At 39.7% G+C, this 9,445-nt stretch overlaps 1 protein-coding gene across 2 annotated transcripts in view; it reads right to left on the bottom strand.

The window, feature by feature from the left end:
- Window positions 1-5,354, bottom strand: part of LOC129840927 (protein WWC2-like) — a 45,720-nt gene extending 40,366 nt beyond the window's left edge. Inside the window, exon 1 of one of the 2 annotated variants that reach the window (XM_055908972.1) lies at window positions 5,050-5,354. In XM_055908972.1, coding sequence (XP_055764947.1) covers window positions 5,050-5,183 — 134 coding nt within the window. In that variant the 5' untranslated portion in view covers window positions 5,184-5,354. The remainder of the gene's footprint in view (window positions 1-5,049) is intronic. The other variant, XM_055908971.1, reaches the window with a different exon arrangement.
- Window positions 5,355-9,445: the final 4,091 nt, after the last annotated feature.

Genomic DNA, 9,445 nt, shown 5'->3' on the forward strand with positions numbered 1-9,445 from the left:
ACACCGGCGCCAGGAACGATATGTTTACAATACCGTGTTGGTAATAAAGCATTATTTGTTCGACCGCAACTTCTGGGGTAGCTAGCTAGCTTTAGCTTGGTACCTAGCTAGCACCAATACAACCAGCCTGAAAACAATGACTAGTAGAAACTGCAGTCATTTTCACTATTCTTAGCAATGATTTAGGAATCCTTATGAGTAAGTATTAGCTAGATAGCCACTTGTGGTTCGCCTATTGAAATTGAACTTCAGTTCATGAAAATAAATAGCTAGCCAGCTACTTAAACCTGTTTCCCAAAGCTAACGTCATAAGCAGCCAGCTACCTTCATCTGGCTAGTGAGGCTCGACCTGACCGGGTTATGTGTTGTGAAGCTAGCCACAATAAGGATTAGGCACAATAGTGGAATTTACGGTTTGCCTTCAAAATAATAGTACCACTTTGAAAGTGATGCAGAAGGTTACAATTAGTGGAATCATGTAATATTTAGACTAGATCATGTTAAACAAGGTTGGAATGTGAAGCAATGAATTGGGGTGTCAGTCAACTCGGTGACACCCACAGAACACAACTGTGAAGAGTTTACACAAATATTAGCGTTGTAGCTCTTATCGCGGGACTGTGACTGTATGAAATCACCAGTCAGCCTATTGTGTGTATTGACATTCAAATTGAACTGTACAGCTTTACCTAAGGATTGGGATCAATGAAATGGGGTAACAGTCTACTCAATAGCCAATATATTTTTTTCCCAACGTCCTCCTCAGAGTTATCAGACTCCAAAACATCCACGCAGTATTGTTTTTCCTCTGGAATAGTTTTCAATACATATAGGTTGACAATAAATGTGGCTCAATTCACAGTTGTTTGAGTCCCGCAATAAGAAATACTATTCTAATGTTCTCTGGGTGTCACTGAGTAGACTGATTAACCATGTCATTGATCCACAATCCATAGGTAAGGCTGTAGAGTGAAATAAGTATGCCCCCAATGCACTTCTAAAGTACTTATTTAACCTCTATTTAACTAGACAAGTCAGTTAAGAACAAATTCTTATTTACAATGACGGTCCGACAGTTAACCCACCAGGAACCGTGTGTTAACTGCCTTGTTCAGTGGCAGAATGACAGATTTTTACCTTATCAGCTCGGGGAATTGATCTAGCCACCTTCCGGTTATTGTCCCAACACTCTAACCACTAGGCTACCTGCCGCCCCATGTATATTACATCCAGTGTGATTTCAACAGATTTTTGTCAAATGAACAAATTATTGTCTTTTGTTGATTTTATATAACAACATTCCAACCTCGTTTAGCATGATCTAAACAATTATTTGCATGCATTTGCATCACTGTCAATGACATACTTTTATTTTGAAGTCAAAATCCACTATTGTGGCTAATCCTTATTGTGGCTAGCTTCACATAGATGGGTCAGGCCACCATTAATCAAATAAGAACTGTCTTATAAATTAGGGTTATTTTAGATGATGATACCTAGCTATATAGTTAGCTAGCTACTGAAACAGATGATCTCGTTTTGCTATGTTTTTGGGGAAGAACATTGTTTGGATCCATGCGCTAGCTAGCTTTTTCATGACCAGCACTGTAGGTGCGCGAGACAACTTTACCAGCACCATAGCATACGTATCGATGAATCGTTGTGACATATGAATTACGAGTGATAGTGTAATCAATGTGTAATAACTACATAAAAAAATGTATGAACGCGTTAAATTATTATGTGACGTGCAGTCATATTCAGGTCCTGATTGGTCAACAAGAATATTTGACACATCAATTAGTGTTATTTGACGTGTATCTTTTTTGACACACAAAGACCCAAACGGCGTTCCATAGAAATCCTGGTTGAGAATGAAACGACTGAACAAATGAACAACGAAACAGCACAGCAAGTAAGTGAAAGAAATATGTTTTGATTATGTTTTACTGGTAATGGGGACATACGTAAATGCCAACAAAATAACTTTTTAGTCAGTGTGGTGTATGTGAGTGTGTGTAAACTTTATTTAACTAGACAAGTCAGTTAAGAAAAAAGTGTTATTTACAACGACGGCCTACCCCGGCCAAACCCAGACGACGCTGGTCTAATTGTGCGCCGCCCTATGGGACTCCCAGTCACGGCCGGATGTGATACAGCCTGGAGTCAAACCAGACACTATAGTGACGCTTCTTGCACTGAGATGCAGTGCCTTAGACCGCTGCGTCCACATCTGTGTGTTAACTATTTGACTGTACTAGAATGCTTAAAAGGCCACTTTAAATTTTAAATATCGGTTATCGTTAGCGTTTTTTGGGGGCAAAGAAAATATTGGATACCGGTATCGGCCAAAAATGTCATATCGGTGCATCACTATCTCAAAATGCATAGTAGGTCAGATGAGTAAGCTGATCCTAGATCTGTGCCTACCTGCAACTTCTCTCCTGAACAGGACTGTGAGTTGTAGCAGAGGTAGAAAGAGCAGGGCATGCCACCAAAGCTACTGCCACCGGTAATTAGTCTTCACAACAATGTATCAACAATGTATCTTCACAACAATGTATCGACAGACAATACAGGGCCAGTACCAATAGTAGCCTAATAGTAAACCTACATTTCCCCATGGGTCAAATATGTTTTCACAATATATGATTTCTTCCCCTCTGGAACATATCACGCGCGGTAAGGTCCTTAGGGTTGTAAATACCGTTAGCATTTCTGAGCCTGGGCCAAGATTGAGATTGTGAAAAGGGGCTGAGTATGATTCCTTTCCACCCTGACACGGCATCCTACCATTCTTGCCGATTAACACCGTTCTAGAATTAGAGGTATTAGCCTATCATTCTAGGAAGTTCATATCATTCTAGAATCTAGACGCAGTTCAGGTGGAGGGAGGGAACCGTGGATAATGATGATTTAGCTTGTTTCTAAGTGGGAGCAACTTGATGAATATCATTCACAATGCCTGGTGGTGGTCTCATAGGAATGGCTGGCATGCCACCTATTATAGGCTAGCAGTTTTCTAACAGTATAGGGCATTAAGGCGCACTATAGAAGCATTTGGCTTCAATTATACCCTTACTCGTTTAGCTTAGGGGGGTCTGAGTGAGCACAGACTGAAACATCCGTTTTCAGCACAGTGTCTGTCACATGGCCTTCTCTTTCGACTCTTTAGGTTTCAATCAGCAACACACATCTGACATACATGTGATGAGGCGTCAATATGACAACAATATAGGACTACTGTTGCGATTGATATGAAGCAAGTTGATTTAAAAAATAGAACTTAGGCTAATGACTAGAATTGTTCAGTCATTGAGCGTTTAATCAAGCGACCCATGTTCTATCTATGCATGACTCAACACTGTAACGTACAACTAAATTAGCATTAACGAATCTCACATTTCCATAGTGCAGCTAGGCATTAGCCTTCCATTACGGCCGGACTTTCTGACCAATTATCCTCATAATTAGAGCTTAATGGTTTGTCATAAGTGGCTTGTGTCGTGTGGTGAACCCTATGTAATAAAACCCTGGTAAGAAAGACCTCAATTGAATTAAGTGTGCGTGTCAATACCGGCTAATGTACAGAATTAGCCTATTATTGAAAGCAATGGGCTGTTAGGTTTCTTTCTCCCCATGAAATTAGCCCTTAATAACATGCCACAGTTTAAGATGATTGTGTTTTACGTGTTAAATGTTTTTTATTTCTCCAATACCAAGGCACAGCATTTCATTGATTAGTGGGCTAGAGCAGACTTGATCATAAAGGCATAAGAGGCCTTCACTTCTCCAGAGGAAACATTTTATTTTATTTAACTAGACTTAAGAACAACTTCTTATATACAATGACGGCCTACTCCGGACAAACCCTAACCCGGACGACGCTGGGCCAATCGCACGCCGGAGTCCCAATCACGGCCGGTTGTGATACAGCCTGGAATCGAACCAGGGTCTGTAGTGAAGCCTAGACTGCTGCGCCACTCGGGAGCCCCTAAATTTGGGGGATCTCAGATTCCCATATTTTTCATGACAATTTAATCAAACATTTACAAAAGCCAAAACGGTAACTTAGGGAAGCTGAAGCTTTAAAAAAAAGTGGCATAGATTTTACCATTTCAGAGTGAGTGATGAATTCACAGGGTCCTTTCAGGGACTGCAGGAGACTCCACTTTCTTCACTAGCGTTTCTGCTTAGCATTTTAATTGCCTTTTTCATAGACCACTAGATAGTAAGTATAGCCATCTGTAATGAAATAGCTTATTTTACTGTAATAACTTTAGTATTGCTTTTAATTTGTACATATTTGCTTCTTTGGGAGAATGGGTGTAACGTTATAGCTTATTTTACTGTAATAACTTTAGTATTGCTTTTATTTTGTACATATTTGCTTCTCTGATCAAATGGATTCATACGCAGTAGAAGTTCTAGAATCTCAGCAACAACAGAGCTCACGAGTTTGTTGTAGTTGCATAAAATGAGCACGTTGGTTTGATAGCTTGCTAGCTCATAAGAATAATGGTGCTAGCTACGTTAGCTAGCTATGACTTGTTGAATCCTCATTGAAATTGTGAAACAGTTAGCTAGCTAAAGTTAGCATCGTAAGGAATTTATTCCAAACCATGGCATGAGAAAGTTAGCTATCCAGTTAGCAAACTATAGCTAGCTGCTAGCTACATCCGGCATAGCCAGCTGAAATTCTATTTCTCTAAACTATGCAACTAGCTATCAGTTATCACCGTTTTTGCAATAGCTAACGTTAGATATGTTCAAATGACACGTTCTGCACGTTCTTGCAATACCATTAGCTATGCTAGCTAACTTAGCAAAGGCGTGTTGATAGTTTCACACTATAATAATACATCTAGCTAACGTACTGTAATAGTTAACAGTTAACGTTACTGTTCGAGGCATTCACTTGTTCGAACCCCTTTTGTGTCGATACGTAAACGTTTGTATAAACTGTTTATAAACTGTTTATGAACTGTTTACAAACGCTGCCCCTGTCAACTTCGCAACATTACGCAAACAGCCACTGTTGCTTGTTACCTGTCCCTCGGGTCTATCCAACTTGTTTGTTTAGTGTTGTGGTCGATATAAAAAACTTTGCCGTCAAAGTCCCTTGCTTCTTCCCAGCCGTCGGGTAACGGCAGCTGGCCATTCCCCTTTCTAGGCATGTTCATCTTCTAAAAGTTCCGCCATAAGTACGGTAAAAACTCCAGTGGAATACTAAAGCGACGAAAAACTCAGTAAAGATCCATGTTTTGCCTTCCCCTGTCCTCCATCTTGGGTTCCTAGCTGAACACATAGGCCCGGACAGACAGACTCCGTTCCCAGCCAACGGAACATTAGCATATCATTAGCATAAATCTATTTGCATGCACATTCCTGAGTGTTGCATTCCTGCGGCTTAACCCTTTCCAAGACACCACCAATGGAATATGTGTGTTGTCGACTTGTTACACTGGTTCAATCGAAGTATTTGGTCCCATACCCACGGTCCCATTCCCCATTCCAGACAAGCGGGAATCATTACACCGCCGCGTTAAATAGTTGTGTTATCGGCCGCTGTCGCTCTATGCAAGAACTGGGAGAAAAAGTTTTGGAACGGTAAAATATGCACCATTGCAAAATATAGGCAGATAGGATGATGGGACAGTGACAGGGATAAAATATGATATGTCCCCAGATAATTAAATATCTACATAAACTTGGGGGAAATCATTCTTAAACACAATAATAGAGAAAGTTTAACAACACTGCATAACTTTAAAGGGACAATCTGTGATTGCTGTAATACAAAAAAGTATTTTATTAGTGTCTACACTGAACTGGTAAAAGGTCATTGTGATACGAATAAGGGGGAGAAATTACTCCATTAGGGTGTGGTGCCTCAAATTTTTGTAAAGGGCATCTTATAAGCCTATAGACCTATACACTGGGTGTACAAAACATTATGAACACCTGCTCTTTCAATGACATAGACTGACCAGGTCAATATTAGGAAGGTATTCTTAATGTTTTGTACACTCAGTGTATATCAGCGTTAAAGCATATGTTATATAATTATATTTTCTATTTCTGACTGTTATGGTGAATCAGTGCATATTTCAGCTTTGTATATAGGCCTGACAGATAGGCTAGACATGTGATTATCTAGAGACCTGCTGATTCTCACGCATAGATCAATAATAAAAGTAACAGACTAACAGCATTGTTTTTGTGGCTAGTGAAATAATCACATTGCTCTTCACTTCTGCGGTTAAACATCAGCTGTAATCCTGCAAGGCATTATGGAGTCACACTACAGGGTACGTAGACTACAAGACATTGCCTCGAGTGAACTCTGAGCCAGGGGGAAAAACACCCGTTTTATTCATACAATTTCAATTGCTTGTCTGTTCTCTTTGGGCTAGGATGCAATTTGACACATTTTCTGTACAAATAATCGGAAAATGTTTATCTCCCCTTCAAAAGGAACTATAGTGATACAATCTATTTCTAGGAATACACAGACTGTGGATGTTCTTTTCTTTTTCAAACTTTTCCCAACCATTCTCAACCAATTGTTGCCTTTTTGTTAACTTCTGTCCATGGCAATATGAATCCTTTTTACTTTATGAGAGAACCTTTGATCCCCCTGTAGGTGGGCCTTTTCAGAAACAGATTTGTGATAAAACTTCATTCTCTGAACAAAGCTGGGATATGTATTTATCTCAGAGTCTGTTGCGATGTACTTTTCAGATGTGAGGTATACAGCACCTTTCTCTTTCCTCTCCTCATCTCATCAGCCTCGCAGGCTGCTCATTCAGACCAGGGAGGAGATGGAGAGGGCAGTCAGTTCAGAAGGGCAGAGCTGGAAATATTGTTTGAAATTCAAGAGAGCAATGGATTAATACAGAGAGGTAGATAGCGAGACAGACAGAGGGGAGGAGAATAGATGGAAGACGGGTCAGTGTAGGGCAGGGCCGGAGATATTGTTGATATGACTTTCAAGAGAGGACATGAACAATAGGGAAGTTGAGAGACAGGTAGAGACAGAGAGGGAGGAGAGGAGATGGATGAGAGGTCCCAGTGGGCCCGAACTGTTTGAATCAATGTTGTTTCAATGTAATTTGTCAACGTATTGTGACTTGGAGTCTATGTGGATAATACATTCGATTTGCAAAAAGTCAGTTGTTGTTTTGAGGGTGAAATTTCTAACACAGAATTATGTCATCATGTTAACCTCAATTCTAGACAAACCTTTATATAATATGTTGAATTTGTACCTTTGAAATAGTGGATATGACGTTGAAGATCTAACACTATCAGAAAAAAGCAATAGGCTAGGCAGCACCTCCTACAGGAGAGGTAATCTATCTACAGCTATCCATTTGGTCTCCCATCCAGGGTTTTAACCATTCCTGCTTAGCTTTGATATTTGTCACTGACTACAACCAATGTGCAATCATGAGAATTATTATTGAGAGATCTCTTCATAACTAAATAGATTCACTGTTGCTATCGAAGTCATTCCAAAGGGTAGGCTTAATAGAGAAAATGAAATCTAACCATACTCTATAAGTCATTTAGGCCTATGTAACATTTTCAAAGTCATCAACAGCTATTGTTTCAATTCAACCCAGGGTTAAACTAAAAATAGACAATTCATATAGATAGGCCAAGGGCTTCAAGCTTTGGTTGATGTCAAATGTAATCTTAACTTGCCTATTAACTTGTCGACAAGTTAACAAATTATATGTTGGATTCACGTCTCTGACTAAATAAAAAATAAAAAAGTTTAAGAATAGGATTAATCCAGTGGCTCAGATGAAACTATCCAAGCGTTAGATTACATCTCCTTTAATGTTGATATTTGGTTGTGTTGTCAACCAAACACAATTCGATATGACTTGTAAAGTTAAGACTATCTTGCAAACTAATGTAACCGTTTTTTATTAAACCTTCAAATGAGTAACTAAACCATGGCCACATTTTGAGGTTACTGTAACTATGAAAGCATGTATGTTCAAGATAGCATGCAAAGGTCGCAGGTCGGTGGAGATCTTCACAATAGAAATATCTGTCGCAGAATCTCGAACAGCATTGATCACTTGCAAATGACCTTTCAATGTATTCTCAACTACAATCCAGGTCATTTGGTTGTGCTATTAGATGAAGCACAGTGGTAACACATTAAGTTGTTGTATAAATACAACATATCTGACAATGTCTTCCCATTTGAACTTTGTTGTGCTTTTAAATGGTTGAGAGTGCGGTGATAACACATTGAGATGACAACTAAGCAAAAAATCGGACATTGTTTTTCTATTGGAATTTGGTTGTGCTTTCAGATAGTTGAAAGCATAGTGATAACACATTGGGAATTCAACAAACTTATGGCAGTCTTTTCGAGGGGGTGAATAAAGGCTCATTGATCAACGTCTCAACCAAAAATGTCCACGTTAAAATGACGTGGTGAGCCCAGTGGGGTGGTAAATAAGACAGGAAGTTTGATAGATGATGAAAGCAAGAAATAGATCAAGAAGAGTTGGAGAAGAAAGAGGGAGGAAGAGAGAGAGCGAGGGAGGAGGAGAGGAGAGAATAGCTCAGGAAAGACTGCCATTTCTGCAGTGCTGCTGACTACGCAATATGATGAAATAAATCATTCTCACATCGCTGCTGGTAAACATCTTTGTGTTTTTGTTTTTTCCGACTATCTCCAAACTCAATTTGGTAGGTCAGGGACATTCCCCACCTTTTGATCTTATTTGCTGAATGTGCAGGAATCAAATTAGTAGAAAACCAGAAGCTTCTACTTTCCTTCCATATCTTCTGTCACATTTGATAAATGGATACCAGTGGATGCTGCTGAGAAGAGGATGGCTTATTCCAGCCATTATTATGAGCTGTCCTCCCCTCGCCAGCCTCCACTGATGGATACTTCAGGGATGGTGACTGGCTGCCATCTTAGTTTTGGGTGGAATAGCAACGCCCTACAAGTAAATCAAGTAAACACTTGAGTAAATGAGGGATACAAAGTCAATTAAAAGCAGGTGCTTCCACACAGGTGTGGTTCCTAAGTTAATTCAACAATTAACATTCCATCAGGTCATGGATAGAAATGCCTAGTTGCCCATTATTTTGGCTACCATGGCTGCAAGAAGAGATATCAGTGACTTTGAAGATGGGTCTCAAAGGAGCATAGGGGGTTTAAAGGGTGTGTGTGTCATAGTCACCAGATCTCCCAATTGAACACTGCTCTTTGACCTGGTAACGAGGACCACAATGGAAATAAGTCTTGTTCATTTATTCTCATCTATTTGTTATAACTCATCCTATTTGTTAATTCATCCATCCTTTCACTCACCCACCCATTCAGTCATTCTTTCATTCACCTATCCATCCATCCATATATCCTTCCATCCATCCATTCACTAATCCATTAATTTCACCTGGTACA

This window comes from Salvelinus fontinalis, chromosome 42 (assembly GCF_029448725.1).
Source record: "Salvelinus fontinalis isolate EN_2023a chromosome 42, ASM2944872v1, whole genome shotgun sequence".
NCBI classification, from domain to species: domain Eukaryota; kingdom Metazoa; phylum Chordata; class Actinopteri; order Salmoniformes; family Salmonidae; genus Salvelinus; species Salvelinus fontinalis.